The sequence below is a fragment of the Chenopodium album genome, chromosome 22 (genome assembly GCF_948465745.1).
Source record: "Chenopodium album chromosome 22, dcCheAlbu1.1, whole genome shotgun sequence".
In the NCBI taxonomy this organism is placed as follows: domain Eukaryota; kingdom Viridiplantae; phylum Streptophyta; class Magnoliopsida; order Caryophyllales; family Amaranthaceae; genus Chenopodium; species Chenopodium album.
The window spans coordinates 8,202,049-8,221,035 of NC_137855.1; the positions used below are offsets into that span (position 1 = coordinate 8,202,049).

Sequence of the window (18,987 nt, forward strand, 5' to 3'; positions counted from 1 at the left end):
ACCAAGTATTATGATTTTTTTCTTGATAGCGGGTTAGCCTCTCATTAGTTACCCCTGTGTTAACGCTCGTGTTGCAGCCGTTGTCAGCCGCCTACTACCTGTGGCTGCCTGGTTAATCGGTGAGCATATATCTATACAGCTCCAATTGCCAAATTAGCATTTGGGACAGATTTTTCTAATTTGTTTCTGTTCTGGAGGCTTAAGAACATTGTGGCTTGTTTCCAAAGCCCACACTTCTCTGTTGGCCAACTTTCTAAGCCAGGTATGAAGGTTTCAAAGCATCCGAGAGGCCCTTGCGCTTCTCAACCATGGATTGGTACTTGGTAGCAACCATTTATATCACATTCTTTTCATCATCCTACATTTAGAAATAAGGCATGATACATTATGTCTCCTATCATTTTCAAAAATGTGAAATTGAAATTTCATTTCTACACCTCTACCAATGACCTAAACCCTTTCCTTCTCATACTTGTGAACACACATCTACATTTTGCGTGTTTTTTATTTCTTTGGAACACCCATTTATCACAACAAGCATGACAACTATTTAGAGGCATAAGGAGTACACCATATATTCCGATATTCAAAAATTCTCAGCAAGTATGACAATTGTTTAGAGACAAAAGGAGTACACCATGTATTCCGATATACCAAAATTCTCAACAAAACAACAAATTTTCTTTTATTAGGCTTCATTTTTAAAGAATGTATCGAGCATTACATAACCGTATACAATCATGGCTCAATAAAAAAAATCTCAACTCTCCTCATCTTCAACACAATATCTTCATTATTATTACATCAATATACTACTTCTATGAACCGAATTTCATAACTTTAGGAGCAAACATCAACAATCTGTTCAAGGTGCTTGGCATGAACTTCCTAGCAAATAAGAAGCAAACATTGGTCTTCTTCCCATTATATTCGCAAGTGTACTTAGTCCTTAATTTCTCCAATAATTCAAGTGTAACACTAGGCCTCTGAAATTGACCAGGGTGCGGTCCATTTATAGACCAATCAACCCAAGTAACTGTCCTATTTGTATTTTCCTTCCCAAATTTGATGTGCACATAAGTAGGTATGTAGTGTTCGTCCCCATAACATGAGTTCTTGCAGTACTTTGCAAAGACAGGGTAGTATTTTCGGTCTGATATCACCTCAAGGGCTAGCTCGCGACTCATCTCAAACCATTGAGACCCTTTTCGCCATTGGGACAGTCTAATGTGAGGGTACATGTGGATGCTATAACGGCCTTGGCCTGTACCGCCTTTTTTGTCATAAACCTCAATGTAGCTCTTTTGGGAATTTATAAGGTAGGTGTATACTGTGGAGAAGTTGTACAATGGGATGCATGATTCCGAGAGGAGAACGAACCGTTGGTTCGAGTGGTCAAGGAGGGCATTGGCTAGTAGACGACGTTCAGCTTCAACCATGTTGAATTTTCCCCATTGCACCTCCTGATACAATTGATCAAAGCACAAATTATATATAATGAAGGTAGTTTAGTAACTTAGCTATAGTCATACACTCACACAAATGTACATAAATTTATGTCGACCAAGGGTCATGATTAATAAAATGGACACAAGAGCGTGCGAGTCAACTTTCTTAATACTTTATCATTTAAACCTTAAACCTTTAGCATTTTACTCGGATAACATGAAATTATTTCAAGAATGTGCATCAATTCACTTTGCTAATGGAGCCCACATTCTAACTTTCAATGACTGAATTCTGTTAAAAAGTGTGTTAGAATATTATATTTGAAATGAAGAAAGGAATGAACAAGCAAGGGAGGATTCTATGGACGACCAAAATTCCAAAGACAAACAGATGAAATTGCTTTTTTAGTTGTGCAAAAGAGTAGAACCTAAGCAAAGTACAAGAAAAAGTTTTTACCCCTTGATGAAAAATATATCTTTACATGCTAGAATATGCCAAAATTACCATAAACAAAAAGCTCCAAATTTATAACATACTTTCTCATCATTCTTTGGAGCATATATTCTAAACTTTGTCATGCAATAACCTATTTCAATTCCTTGTTGTACTTAGAATTCGCTTCATAAAGTCGATTATTGATAACTCTACACTATGATGTTAGTGTACTTGAGTCACAAGTCACGATGTCACAAGTGGGAGTGCCAATATTATTTTTGAGTTTTTGACGTGTTGAAAATTTGAAATTACTTTCATTTTAAACTAGTTAATTAAACCGATAGGTCCATAGGAGTCCATTGATGATAATGAGAATTTCCCATACTAATTATACTAACTTTCCAATAAAACGTGGAAAATCAGAAATTAATGCACGGATTTAAAAGCTTTCCTTAATAAATGCCCCTAATTTTCGACCATTTATTATGCAGCGTAAACAATAATGCTAGTGTACGAGTACAAACTTATGACTTTAATTTTCCAAATCAACATTAATTAAATCATTATTGCATGATCAATGTAATTAAATATATGTGTAACACCTTAGCTAATAAAATGCTGGGAAAATTTAAACGCTTAAACTCCAATTATATTTACAATTCATCATCACATTCATGCATTTGTATTCAATGCTCGACAGTTCACAATATTCTGACAATACACAAACTTAAGATATCCGATTTTGACTTTTATTGACTTGAATATGTGAATAAAGCAAAAGTAAATAATGTTACAACTAAAAAGAAACGAAAGAAAACAAAGAAAACAGTTAAAGAACAAGATCGAACTCGTACCTTGCTAGGAATTCTTCGGCCAAAAAACACAGAATCCTTTGAATAACTCTGATTATACAAAGGATTAGCATGCACGTAAATGGAGTACAAACCTTCATACCCGAGAAAGAACTTATCCCAAAGAGGAGCCAATGGCAACGCGCCACGTACTAAAAACAAGAACGCGATTTTTGGTTGTGGAATTATTCTTTGCATTAATTTCTTGTCATTTATTTTGGGCACCATTGAAGCCTTCCATAGCAATTCCTCATCCTCCATGTAATGGTGTGGCAATGCGAGTGGCGGTGATGGTGGTGGGGGTGGCCTGTCTTGCTCTAATTGTAGGGCCGGGGGCGGTGGTGGTGGCCGTGGTAGTAAAGAATCCTTTGTGGTGTTAAAGACTTTAACGGTGACAAAAAGATTACCAATATCGACCGGAAATATGTTACTAGGAGAAAAAGACGTACCAATAATTATGCCACAACCAAAAATAAGAATGTATGGAATTATGTTAATAAAATTGTGTAATAATTTGTTTGGTAGTGGTAGAAAAAGAGGTTTTTGTTGTTCTTGGTTTGGATTTTTCATGATTAATCTTGGTTTTGAAGAAAAAGAAAGAGAGAAATTATGACTATAAGATCAATGAAGACTAAAAAGAGTTCAACAAATAAAATAAAATAGTGGAATATAAAGGAAGAGGAGAAATATTATATAATAAGATAGTTATATTTTATCAAAGAAACTTGAGTTGGAGAGATTCTTGGGAAGAATTATTGATACATACATAATACAGTAAGACCTAGCTATTATAGGTTGATGATCTCTCAAAAATCTTGTATAATAAATCTTGTATTTATAATCTTGAATTTAATTATTACGTTTGTGAATTAGAAAAGGTTTATTTATAGCGCACTTATTTACAAGTAATGAAGTTTATAAAGTTGACTTATATTATGAGGAAGTGTAACGGAAATTTTGATTTCGTTATTATTCCTTAGGGCACACGCTCATACGGTCGATAGGGAGGACTAAAATAGAGTCCGATTTATATAGTTTCGGCTACACAAATAGAAGGCAAATTTTATCATTATATTCACGACCCTGCATCACTCCCTACGAGTCCTTAAATATGGGTTTTTTTTCCGTCAAAAAAATATATGGGTTTTATTTATTTATTTATTTTTATTTTAAATTTATTATGTTTGTGTTTGTCCTATCAATTTTTTAGTTGTTTTAATCTAATATATATATATATATATATATATATATATATATATATATATATATATATATATAAAGGGGAGTTTTTTTACGAGTTTTTAGAGAGCCACGTAGGATTTAATTTTTTTAAGAACGCCACGTAGGATTATAAATTTTGTTGTAGCCAATCAAATGAGAGATTATTAAATTTCTTTATAATTAAATGATTCAAATGCCAAGTAAGCAAAATTGGTGAATGAAATTTTTATGTTTAAACTAATTAAATATTATATATTATCTTTTGATATTAGGAATTTTATCCAAATATATAGCAAATTTTAGCACATTAATACAAAAAAAATAAAAAAAAATCAAACAAACCGTGCATCGCACGGGCTTCATCTAGTTTTATTATATACTAGATATAAGCCCGTGCGATGCACGGTTCTAGTAAATCTTTTTATTAATTTAAGATTTTTTATATGAAAATCATTTATTAGATATTTGAATAAAATTCCTAGTATCATAAGATAATTTTTTTTTTTTAATTTTAACACTACAGTTATCTTTCGTAGGTTTATTTATTTTAGGTGGCGCTTGAATTTAAAATCCCAAACCTTATTCTTTAATTTTGCTTAGGTGACAATTTAATTTTTTAATAAAAAATAAATGACAAATTATTTTATTTATTGGTTAAAATAAGGCCTTTGCAAATGCGTTTTTTTATATACTCGTTCTGTTTCAAAATGTTTTTTTAACTATTAAAAAAATTAGGGGGAATCTTCTAAATTTCTCTCTATATATAAGGAAAAACGTAGTGATATGAGATTTAGTTTTATTCGTTTCGATGAGTACATTATTAATATCTATTTTTTATAATATTTGCTAGGGAGGGATTAAAGATATTTACGATCAAAGATTTACATCCATATATGTAAAAAAGATAATTATTAGTTTATTAAATAATTTAAATTTTAATTGTTCACTATTCGTTATTTTTACCTAGGTGGCAAAATTCTTAAATCTTATTTGTCACTTTTTCTTAGGTGGAGAGTGAATTTTTAAATTATTCTAAAATAAATTATTAAACTAAAATTTCATTAGTTAAAATAATACCTTTTCTTATGCGGCTCGCCGAATGCTCCCGAAAAATGCCTACTTTATTTATATATGAAAGCCCGTGTGATGCACGGTTTTTTCATATATAAATCTCAAGAAAATATATTTTCGTATAGATTCTATGTTTTTTTAAAAAAAATTATTTGATTTATTTTACTATCTAATAGTAAAAAAACACATAATATTTTAATTAAAGTGTTATTGCCTATTACAAAAGTTTTTTTTTTTAAATGTAATTTATAATTCGATTTTTTTTTTTTATTTTTGTTTTGTATTTTATTGTGGTTGTTAATTATATGAAAACTGAATTTAAAAATATGAATAAATTTTAAATATGATATATTTCAAAAATAAATTTGTAAATGTGATATTTTATCTGTTACATATTAGGATAAAATCTTTAATATGAAACGATATTTTTTTTTATTTTTAAATAATTTAAATCCTAAATCATTATTCGTTGTTTTTTAAAAGATAAATATATTAAAAAATAATAAAATCATGTATACTATTTATTTCTATATAGATAGAATCACCAACTTCGTTCACACACATATCTCTTCCATCTAATCAAAATGGATAAATAAAACATGTTAGCAAAAATAAAATTTATATAAAATAATCTTTATAGTCTTATAAAAGAAATCAATATATATATTTACTGGAAGTGAAAAATTGTTGTGAAATTGATCTAAAAATTAAAATTGTACAAAATCAAATCTAGATCTATGCATTGAAATTTCATCATCATCCTCAATTGCCCGAATAATAATATTTTAAAAAATTAAATCATTATTTTGTTGTCACTTACAATGCGTGCGATATTGCTTCTTATTTGTAACGATTGAAAAGTATCTAATGGAGTAAACTTTTCTTTCAATTTATTTTGGATGAAAAGTTACAAAGTTGGCTTTAATTGAGGCATGAACGCAATCATCCTGTAATTAAAAATAAAAATTAAGTTAATTTGATGGCTTGATTATGCTACCTAAATCACAAAAAAATTGCTTTAATCATAAAATTAATTAATAAAAACTAAAAAGGTTTATAATGTAAATGATTTATAAAGATATCACCTCTTCGTACTTTGATTTTCCAATCATTTTTGAATGAATTTAATTCTCTGATTTAATTAGATATACATGTAAAAACAAAATTCAATAAACAAAACATAAACATATAATCATTAAGTTTTCCAAATAAACACAATGTAAACAATAATCACAAATATATACATTTAACACATGAATTTAAAAATTAAACTAAGAATTAAGCAACCATTGATGACCTAAAACGGACACAAAATTCGCTTGATTTGGTTTTGTATTGATATGAGATTTTATGTGTGTTGTAGAATGTGTCAATTTATAGTGGTAGGCATCACAAATTTTAATTTAATTACAATTAAAAAATAATTTTTATTTCTTATCATAAACACTATAAAGATTATCTTAGATATATAAATCCTATATCTAAAGATGATTTTTTTAAAAGATAAATTTTAGTTTTTTAAATAAATTAAATCCTCATAAATCATTATTCGTTGTTTTTACCTACGTGGCAAATTTCTTAAATCTCATTCGTCGTTTTTATTAAGGTGGCAAGTGAATTTTTTAATTCTAAAATAAAATAAAATTTTAAATTTTAATTGGTCAAAAATATACCTTTGCTTATGTGGCGCGCCGAATACTCTCCAATAATGCCTACTTTATTTATATATATTAGATTTGTGCATCAATATCTTAGATAGTTAGATTAAAAATTATAAAAAGATAAATTGAAATGAATCTAATAAAATCTCACATAATTATATAGATTTTTTTTATTATATTAATGTATAATAAGGTTCTTATATATGCAAATGAAATATTTCAAATTGGACAAATATAAAAGAAATAGAGGAATTTTCTCAAAAAAAAAAAAAAATGAAATAGAGGGATTAACTAAAGTCCGTTAACATTGACGGATCCTATCAAGGGGGCTTACCCGAGCTGTGGCCCATTCCATGCATGGATCAAATTATGTACATAGTATTAATTAATGTATTACACCTTATATTATAATTTGGAATTAATTTAAAAATGTACGATAAAATCACACATAAATCAGTGTATCTAACTCTATATTTCATTTATTTTTGCTGTAAACTTCTTATATGTAGCCCTAAGTGCTATTTATATAAATTTCATATAATTTTAAATTATTCCAATTTCTAACTTATTATAGCTTCAACGTATATTAAATATTTAAATAAAAATAGCTATAATTCTAATCATAAGTGTAACCCATTTTCCTTGTTAATAAATAACAAAACTCCCTATTGTTTAATCCTTATTAAAAAATTTAAATTGTTTTTTTTTTTTGGTTTGAGGGAAACGCATCGAGTGAATATTATTAATCAAGGGACAAAGCGTCTGAGAGTATATAAGGAGAAATTTTCGGAAGACAATGGTTAATGCAATGAAAACTCTACATGTCACTTCATTCTCAAAATTAACATCCCAAAATTAAATTTCCAACACTCTTAATATAAAAATTCCCTCAATTCAACAAAATTCCTCTATTAATTTTCCTAAAATTCATTGATGAACCAACAATTTGAACAACCTTAGGAGCTTAATATTCTTCTAACAATACGTACTCATTGAAAATTTTAGAATGACATTTACTAGTTCGAAGTTGGGAGCAATTTAAGGTACACTTGGTGTACAAAAGGAATCTTGTACACAAGTTTCCTATTGGTTGAATTGGAATATTCCTTTTATGTGGGCTAACTTCATTTTCATTTGAAATTCAAACTTGTTTTTTAAATTTTTAACTTTTTGAATTTCAAATTTTTCTATCCTTTTACCTACCCAAATTAATGTAGTATATAATCCCAAAAAAATAATTTTTTTTTCTCTCTCCTATAGTTTCCCCTCTAATGTATCTGGATAAATAACTGTTGAAGAACAATATACAAAAATGAGTTTCTGAATTTCAGCGTGAAACTAATTTGGTTAAAATGGCGTGAAACTAATTTCAGCGTGAAACAGTATTGTAGACACCAAATTGTGTCTCCCCAAAACCAAACCCAGTGATGAATGCCTTGCACGTTGTGTTATTATCGAATTAGGTGAAAGTGATTCGAAAGTCAAGTGATGCGGTTTAGTTTTAATTAAATTCTTTTCTCTCTGTTTTTGAAAATGACTTTATTTATTTGAAAACGTCCATTTCAGTTTATTTTGGTCCATAATAAGGGTCCAATAATGGTGTAGATGGATGGGGCTCGAAGAGACCTTTCCAACGATATATTATAAGCCCGATTCCGATGAATAATGAGGAAGTTATGGCCAAAATACTAAACTGGGCCCAGTTATTTATTTTAATACGGCCCAATGATCTAGAGGAGGGCCCAATATTAATTATTATTCCTAAAATTATTAGGATTAATTATAGTTTTCTAGAAGTTTCTAGAAAGTTCCTTTTAATTCTAATATTGTTAGATTTAATAATTAATTATCTTTAAAAGATTTTTATTTGGAATAAAATATTGTTTTGATTATCTTAAAAATACGTATTTTATCTTCTGTACGGATTCCGTAGATCAAGTTGATTAAAGATCGGATTCCGCGTGAAGAAAAACGCGCTAATACAGGCTGTCGCCAAACGACAAGTCTGTCGCCGCGCGACAGACCCTGTCGCCTCGCGACAGACATTGTCGCGTCGCGACAGAGTTAATTCCTGGCGACAGCGTGGAGTTTTATTCCTTATCAAATTCTATGTTTTTCTGGATTATTTTCATTATAAATAGGGTCCGAACTTCTGTTTTAATTCATCAACAATCAACTTTCATGATCTCTCATCAACTCTCATCTATTCTCCCAATCAATTCTCATCAACTCTCATCAAGAATTACTTAATTCTTAATTTCTCCCTCTCTTTTTCTAAACTAGCTTTTTACACACAATATTCCGCATTCACAAGACTTAGAGTCTCTTATCCAAGTTCGAAGTTGCCTTCGCCCTAGACGTGCAAGGTTGATAATTTCTGAGGGTTTGGTCCAAAACTAGTCTAAACTTTATTTAATTTGATTTTAATTTGATTCTTTAATTATTGTTTATTATTTTCATTGAAGTTTACTAACTTGTGTATTTTGTTATTAGAAAGAGGTACGAGGCTTCAAAGTATGTAATCTTATTACTCTCTTTCAATGTAGAAAGCATGTTTATTAATGTTTAATTTCTAGTATCATGTTAGGATGCTTATAATGCTTTCTAGTATCATGTTAGGATGTTATTTTATGCTTTCTAGTATCATGTTTAGGATGCCTTTATGCTTTCTAATATCATGTTAGTACCATGTTAGGTTTAAAGCTTTGATCTTTATTGCTTAGTGACATGCTAGGGATTGGTTATTAATCTTGTTAGTATCATGCCTAGGATCTTGCTATTATTATTAAGCTTTATTATGCCTTATCATGCTATTATCATCATTATTTATTATTGATTTATTATTATGTTGCTTGATGTATTTTTATCGTTATTGCTTGATCACACCTTTTATGATTGTTAAAGGGAATTTGTACTTGAAATCACGCTTAATAAGATAATTAATAATTTGGTTTAGGCTAATGTGATTTTAACTCAAGTGATCGCCAATAATAGTCTTATTTGTGAATTAATATTCAACCAACATAGATTAAACAGGTTGGTTCAATATAATGTTTGTATGTTATTCGAAAAGCGCACATGAATACGAGCAGAACAAAGTAGAGGCCTATTTTATAGGGCGGGTCCTTTCTTTTGTAGATTGGATTCGTACCCTCATCCCCGGACCCTGTTTGGTTCAAGACCTTATGGAGTAGTTGATGGTCCTTTTGGATTGTCTTTTGGGTTTACAAGTTCCTAAAACTTGTTGGCGACTCTTTTTGCTCTTTTTCTTTCCCTTTGGAACGCCACCGTACTTTAGTGTATGATCACAGTGGGGTTCAAGTTTGGGGTTATCGTAATGCTTGAAATATTCCCTACAAGTATACAAATCTACTGGTGGTGCGATATGTAGTCGGTTAAATTGCGAACGCCGTGGGTGAATGTGTTGCCGGTGAAGAACCTATCGGCATCGGTGAATTTTTTGTAATGTTCATGTAGATTCCGGCCCGTCGCGGTGTGGCTTACAATTATTAAAATGAATTGTAGTGATTATATATTTGAAGAATAAACTAATTTGAATGAAATTTTGGTGGAGGTGTGAAAAACAAAAACAAATTTAGAATTATTAGCTGTATAATTGGTTAAAGATTATGTTTTACAATTCACCTAAAACAAACGATCCGGAATTTGATTCGATTCCAATAGAACGATTTGTTGGGATGCTCATACAAACATTGTAATATATAGTTTTTTTTCCCACAAAATGAACGTGCTGATACCCCTTAGTCCAATGGTTAACTTTGAAAGCTACATGTGCATACATCAAACCACTGTTCGAACACTGTGACGGCATAAATTGTATTTTTTTTTTCTGGTTTTAATTTTTAACTTTACAGAATCATATCTAATTTTAAAATATCAGAATAACATAAAAGTTAGTGAAGGAAACAATGTTATACGTTTATCTTTTATTTAGTTTTTAATTATTTTATGTTAGTGAAGGAAACAATGCTATACGTTTAGATATAAATTATTTATATTTAATAACTATTTTATTAGTATTTAAAAAAAACTATTTTATTAAAAAAAAAAGTATGTTAATAAGTTAAAATTTTTACTAATTTGATAAACATAAAAAGAGAACTTATTCAACTAATAATACATATTAATATGTAATCCAGTGAATGTGCTGATACCCCCCTAGTCCTATGGTGTAGAAATTATCAAAATGTTGTATTATTCAAATCCATTTAATGTTCGAACCTTGCGACCATGATAAAATCATCTTTTTTTTTCTGTCCCCTAAAAACATTTTTTATTTTAAAGAATCATTCTTCTTTTAATGAAATCTTGTTTGATAAACGTGTCACTATGAGATCTCCGTACAACATGTTTAAAATTCTTGTACACACTATAATTTGAAATGAATTAATAAAATTAATGGTATGTATTGTGGAATATGTGGACCAGACTTCCAACCGCCATCACCTCCCAATCCACTTTGCCCTTTTTTCCCCTATTACACATTTTTTTTTCTCTTTCTTAGATCCATTTTTAGTACATGCATTTTAAAGATCAGAATGGCATGTTCAAATTCCATGAGGTGTACAATTTGGCATGGTGGGAAGCTTGTATATTATCCTAAGTTGAAGTACAAAGATGGAGAACACCTTGTTGTTAACAAAACATAATTTTTTTTTATTTCTGTGAAGGGAACAAAGATATACTTTTAGATGTATAACTAATCTTTAATAACTATTTTTTTTCTAAAAAAAATATTTTCCAATGGTCTAATAAACAAACCCCTTGAGTTATGATGGATAGTCATCTTGTGTTCGAATCTTGTGGAGGTATAAAAGAAACACATTTTGCTTTTTATTTTTTATAAATTTTCATTTTAAGTATCATTTTTGTATTTAAAAAATCATAACTAATTGTTATTAATATAATATTAAGGAAATCGTATTTGTATATATAAAGTCAAAACATACACCATATTTCAAAGTGAAAAAAAAAATCAAAAAACTCTTTTTATTTTAAATGTTTTGCACGTAAATTATTTGTACACTAGGCGAAAAAAGGGGTTGGCCACCGGTTCAAAACCCCCCTTTGCCACCGGTTTTGAACCGGTGGCCAGTGGAGGGGTGGCAAAACCTAGGACAAAAGGCCACCGGTTCAAAACCGGTGGCAAAATTAAGTATTGCCACCGGTTAACCGGTGGCAATAGTCGTTCCCGCAATATTTTTTTTTGTTTTAACAACTATTGCCACCGGTTAACCGGTGGCAATGAACAAATATATATATATATATATTTTTTTTTTGTTTTTTTTACTTGAAATATAACTGAACAATCAAATCAAAAAAAAAAAATGACAGCATCTAAATATAAATCGAACAATATCATTCAATTTAATCGAAAAATTACAACATTTAATTTAAAAAAAAAATTCCAATATAATCCAACAATTATTACATCAAATAAATTAGTAAAAAATTACAATATAAATCATAAAAAATTACAACATCAAAATCACAAAAACCCCATACAACATCTAAATCAAAATCTTGATTCTTCACTTTCACATCCAAATCAATATACCTGCATCAATTAAAACAAAAATATAAATTGGATAATAATAAAAAAAAAAGAACACTAATCTCGGAATTAAAAAAAAAACAGAACACTAATCAGTTTAAATTAAGCTGATGAAAAAAAAACAAACACTAATCTTGGAATTAAAAAAAAAAAATAAATAAAGAACACTAATCAGTTTTTTAAAACCCAGAAAAAAATCCAAAAAAAAAACGATAAATATCCTAAAAAACACAGAAATCATAAATTATTAAAATTAAAAAAAAAATTGCGAAAAAAAAACCCAAAAATCATGCATGTACCTATAAACTGTCGAAAATCAATCACAATTAAACGCAAATCAATCAAACCCGGCAAATCAATTAAACCCAAAACTTTCGAAAATCAATTAAACCCAGAAATTTCAAAAATCAATTAAATCCAGAAATTTCGAAAATCAATTAAACCCAGAAATTTCGAAATCAATTTCGAACAATATTACAACAATCAAATCCATAAAAATCAAGGCATTTACCTGTAGATCCATAAACATGCACAAATCAAGGCGAAAAGTGGTGTTGATGATGTAGATCTGTCGGTGTTGTTGATGTTGGTGTTGCTGGTGTGGTGGTGGCGTGGTGGTGATTTCGTGGGTTGATGGTGGCGAAGGAGGAGAACGGACGAGAGGGAACAGAGAGGACGAGAGGGAACACAGAGAGGACGAGAGGGAACAGAGAGGACGAGAGGGAACAGAGAAGGAGGAGAGGGAAGAGATGAGAGAGAAAGAGAAGGAGGAGAGGATGAAGGAGAAGAGGAGTTGAGGTCGAAAGAGAAGGAGGAGATCAGAGGTGGATGTTTGGTTGAGGAGAGAGGATGGAGAGAGGAGAGAGGATGGAGGAAACGGCTGGGAGAACAAAATGGTAGGGTTTGGGTATATAAAGGGCCGATTTTTTTTTTTTTTAATATACTTAGTTATTGCCACCGGTTCAAAACCGGTGGCCTTTCACATTTTTGCCACGGGTTTGGTTGAACCGGTGGCAATAACTCTTTGCCTCATCCTGCCACTAATTTTTGCCACGGGTTTTCAAAAACCGGTGGCCAATGAGCGTTGTATTTTTCAATTTTTCTACTAGTGGTATAATGTGTCCAATCAATTATTTATGGGCATAAGCCAGGAAATTTAGTCTAACAGATAGACTATAAAAATTAATTTGTTTTCATCCAATGTATGTGTTGATACCCCTTAGTCTAGTAATAAACAAACCCCTTGAATGACTATGAATAGTCGTCCTGTGTTCGAATCTTATGGAGGTATAATGAAAAACGTTTTGATCTTTTATTTTTTATAAATTTTCATTTTAAGTATCATTTTGGTATTTAAAAACTCAAAAATAATTAATATTAATTTTAAAGGAATCATATTTGTATTTGTAAAATCAAAACTTAAACCGTATTTCAAAGTCATGAAACTTATTGGAACTTTGTAACACCTTATCAAACTTATTATACCTTATTGAACTTATCAGACCTTACTAAACTAATTTGAACTTATTGTTCCTTATTGGACCTTATTAGTACAAGTATCCATCATTCGGATTAAAATTCGAAATTTAATCAAATCAAAACTGAATTATTAATTCGGAGCGGATTCGAACTTTAAATCGAATTGGATTGGATTGAATTTTTTTGAAAATTCGGACGTTCGAATTGGATTGGATTGACCTTGTTTGAATCCAAAAAAACCGAAATAAATTAAATATGAAATCATTAGTTTATGAATAAGTATTGTTAATATAATCATGCTAAACTATTATTATAATTATTACCATTTATCATGTAACCTACTTACGTTTTCAATACTTTTATTAATCGTGTACAACTATACTTTTAAGAATTAATTTTTTATTATTTTATTTTAATTTTTATTTTCGCAATAGGCCCAAAATATTTGAAACGTATTTTAATTTGCACTCTCATATCGAATCCAAATAATCGAATTTTAAATCGGTTTGAATTAGAGTGGATTTGGTGAGGAATTCAGACCGGGTTGGATTTTATAATTGAAAATTAAAATTATTTCGGATCGGATTGGATTTGGGATAAATTCAAACCAAAAACCGAATGGACACCCCTACTAATTAGACCTTATTATTAGACTTGATTAGAACTTATTGAAATTTATTAGACCTTATTTAACTTAATGTAACTTATTAAACCTTATTTAACTTATTATTGGATCATGGACCTTATTATAACTGATCAGAACTTATTAGACCTAAAACTTATTTTTATCAGGTGACGAGAACAAGCCCTTAGTGAATGACGGTGTGCAATTGAAATAGTTTTAAATTTGACCGCCTATCAAAATATCTCACTTTGATTAATATATTTAAGATTGAAAAATGAATTCAGGATCCTAACACATTTATTAATATCAAATCATATTTCAATTTCTCGTATATATTCTAGGCTATAATTTGAAAATGAATTCTTATTTTAGTAGCATCATTTTTCAATTCTTTTTAGCCCTTCACTAATGTTATATTTTTACCCCTTCTTGACTTATATGCGGAGTATTTAAATGATGAATTCATGTTAATATCTCTTACCATTTTAACTTTTGTTTCTTCCTTTACAATAAAGTGTGCGTACAATAGACTTTGTATTTTATTATCTAAATATTTTTAACAATAGAGCCCTAATTAATTTCATTAGTATAATTTTCAATTTTAATTCAGCTATTCCTAGTTTACTTTTAGTCCACCGTGACTTATTTTAATATTACTTATAATAAGAATTATTAAATATTTATACTAGTCAAGTATATTAGTTTTTAAGATAACAATATAATAAATTTTGCATTGTTAGTCTTATAAACTATAATGGTCATGAGATCAAATATTCAATACATTCATTTTATTTATATTTTTATTGTATGTAGTCGATATTGAACGAAACAAGATGCAGAGTCAAGTGGTGCCATAGACTTGTTTTTATATTATATTTCTTGGTATCAAGTTACTAATAAAAGTATTCACTGAATATATGTTTAGTATCAGTAGACGAATGAATTTATCAAATTTTATTATATTGAAGGAGATGAAGAGAACTTTAAGTATGCGCTAATGGTGAAAAGGGAAATTACTTTTTCTCTCCTAATTACTATTTCCAAAGCTAAATGTCAGTGCCACATGAAATTTTACCACCATTAAGAGTTCATTGAATGGGAGTTTAGCGAAAATATTCCCTCATTTTTTCAGTAAAATTTTAAATGTTAAGTAATCATTTTTGGTTTTATAGAATCATAACTAACAAAAGAAATGAACGAATCATTTATGTTGTACAAAAATCGAAATTAACAAACATATTTGTTCGAACTCTATGACAGTACATTGGTTTGATAACTTTCCAATTTTATGTAATCATATTTGTTTTTAATATATCAAAATAACAAAGTCATATTTTTTTAAAATTTCTTTTAAGGGAATAAATTTATACTTTTATGTGTAACTCTCTATATATAATAAAAAAGGACCTATAAATAATCTTTAATTTTTATTTTTTATTAAATCAAATCTACACATTGCTCTTAAATAAGTATTTTATTTGTCTAAAAAAAGTATTTTTTAAGTAACAATTTTTCAAATTTAAGAAATTTTAAAAGATAACCACTTCATTTAATACCCAACTTACAATAAATGTAACCTATGTTGATGGATATGATGCGAAACATACAAAAACGATTATATTAATTCCCAAATAACTTATATAAATAGTTCATTTTAGTGGATGTTTTTTAATATGATAAATTTAATATATACATGTTTGATTTCAAACTCAACTTAATAAATTGAAACTTACTTAGTAATGGATAACATATATAAATTTAATATTTATAAGTGCGCGTGTTGATACCCCATGACTTGGTTGGTCAATGCTTTCCTATTGTAAACAAGTGATTCATGTTCGATTCTTCACTATACCAGAACTTTAGATCAAATCAAAACTGAATAATTATTAATTCAGATCGGATCCAAACTTTAAATCGAATCGGATCGGATCGGATCGGTTTGAATTTTTTTGAAAATTCGGACGTTCGAATGGGATGGTATTGACCTTGTTTGAATCCAAAAAACCGAAATAAATTAAATGTGAAACCGTTAGTTTATAAATAAGTATTGTTAATATAATCATGCTAAACTATTATTATAATTATTACTATTTATCATGCAACCTATTTACGTTTTCAATACTTCTATTAATCGTGTACAACTATACTTTTAATAAATAATTTTTTATATTATTGTATTTTAATTTTTATTATCGCATTAGGCCCAAAATATATGCAATGTATTTTAATTTGCACTCTCGTAACGAATCCAAATAATCGAATTTTAAATCTGTTTGAATCGGATTGGATTTGGTGAGGAAATCAGATCAGGTTGGATTTGATAATTGAAAATCGAAATTTATTTCGGATCGGATTGGATTTAGGCTAAATTCAAACCAAAAACCGAATGTACACTCCTACTTATTATTAGACCTTATTATTAGACTTGATTAGAACTTATTGAAATTTATTAGACCTTATTTAACTTAATGTAACTTATTAGACCTTATTTAACTTATTGGACATTATTATAACTTATCTGAACTAATCTGAACTTATTAGACCTAAAAATTATTTTTATAAGGCGAAGAGAACAAACCCTTAACGAATGACGGTGTGCAATTGAAATAGTTTTAAATTTGACCGCCTATTAAAATATCTCACTTTGATTAATATATTTAAGTTTTTTTTTTGGTTGTAACACATTATTAAACCAAACAACAACATACAATAATCATCATAATATATTAATAAGCGTATTATTACCATTTAAGGAATCATATTGTCTTTAATAGAATCATCCAATATATTTGACATAAATATAAATAGTACAAATAAATAAATAATACGATAATATATGTGCTGATACCCCTTGGTGTAGTTGTGAATGCTTTCCTATTATGTATAAGTGATCCGTGTTCGAATTCAAACTACTCCATTTTTTTTTTGGGTTTTATTTTTAGTTTTCATTTACATAATATCCATAAATACTAATGTTTCCAATTTTAAATTAGACTTTTAAATACCAATGATACTAATTATCAATAAAACAATTCGAATCATGATTAATTTAAATTCAATATACCAATTATTATTTATTTTGTTTGCATTTTATATTTCATTCACCTATTACCCATAAATAGTAACGTCCTAATATAAATTAGTACTTTTAAATACTAATGTTATGAATCGTCAATAAAACAGTTCGAGGTCTGGTTTCTTTAAATCTGAAATTATGAAACTCCTACTACATACCCAAAACCTTTCCGCATTTCTGAGCATCAAATTCCATAAAACAACATCTTTCCGAATTTAAACAGCATCAAAATGATATTAACAGGATCAGTTTAAATATTGGCTTATTGATTCATATCTAATTCATACAAAAACAAACATTTTCTCAAAGACATACATATGGCAAAACCTTGTAAATTCTTCACCGCTTGCAAATTAAAATACATACCCACAGCCGGAGTACGACTGACTTGTTCTTCTCCGTTTGACCAATTATGAGAATCATGTTCATTTATATTGTTATTAACCTCAACCTTAAATCTCTTCATTACTAATGTTAGTAACCTCAGCTTCTTCATTAATAATCGAATGGCATGCATTGTTGCTTCTTCTTCTGTTACATCGTTTGATTCGATCTACATCTCCGATTAAGCTAATCACATCGTTTATCACTTCATTAAGATTAATGTTCAAACGAGGGGACATGTTTTTGCATTCCATTTCACTGCCACAATGTCAAACACACTACTGTTATTTATTTCAGATTCAACAAAATAAAAAAAGATACTATAAAATTATATTTTATTTTAATATTGACAAAATGATCCTACGTATAAAAAACAGATGCTATAAAATTATTGACAGCAAATAAACCTCGATTCAATTTAACAATTGCTTCCATTACAATGGAACCCAGAAAACTCCTTCAATTAAATAACATCTCACAAGAAACAAAACCAAAGACAACATACAAATCAATCTATTAATCTTAACGATTTACCCTTTCAATTCAATCTTTATAAAAACCTAATTTTTACCCAAAAATCATCTACTTCAAAATCAAACAATGAAAACCCTAAATTATCAAAATCATCAAATTAGGAATTTTAAACGAAATAATTCAGCAACTAACAAGATTACTTGCGAATATTTGTAACTGATTGACGAAATTAATATCCACACTTGAATAATTTCTTCACAATTCTTCCCTTATTCAAATTGGATGTGTTCTTCGCCAAGGAATTTTGGGGGAAAAGATGAAATTTTGGGGGAGAAGATGGGAAATTTTGATGCTTAATTGGGAAATTAATGGTGTATTATCCATTAATTGTTGCCGCCCACTGAAAATTTTGCCGCTCACCTTCCTCACAATGGCGCCTAGGCTGAAAATTTTGGCGCTCATCTTTCCCTCTTCTTTTTTTCCCTTTCCCTCTTCTTTTTTTAGTTTCCATTATTACATTGATGAGTTGGCGTTTTTTTATTGGTGGTGTACAAAAGGAATCTTGTACACTTAGTGTACCCCTAGCCTTTTACTTCGAAGTTTGAAATTTTAGGATGACATTTGTCAATTCGAGGAGTATATGAAATGAGTTCAAACCAAATTGGTATGAGTTAAAGCCAAAT

At 29.1% G+C, this 18,987-nt stretch overlaps 1 protein-coding gene across 1 annotated transcript; it reads right to left on the bottom strand.

Moving 5' to 3' along the window:
- Positions 1 to 659: 659 nt before the first annotated feature.
- On the bottom strand, positions 660 to 3,359 carry LOC145605733 (glycosyltransferase BC10-like). Its single transcript, XM_081661802.1, has 2 exons — positions 2,739 to 3,359; positions 660 to 1,463 (listed from the first exon to the last, which is right to left on the bottom strand). Exons 1-2 carry the CDS (start codon positions 3,303 to 3,305, stop codon positions 819 to 821), a joined length of 1,212 nt encoding a protein of 403 aa, XP_081517928.1. The 5' UTR covers positions 3,306 to 3,359; the 3' UTR covers positions 660 to 818.
- Between the last annotated feature and the right edge of the window lie 15,628 nt (positions 3,360 to 18,987).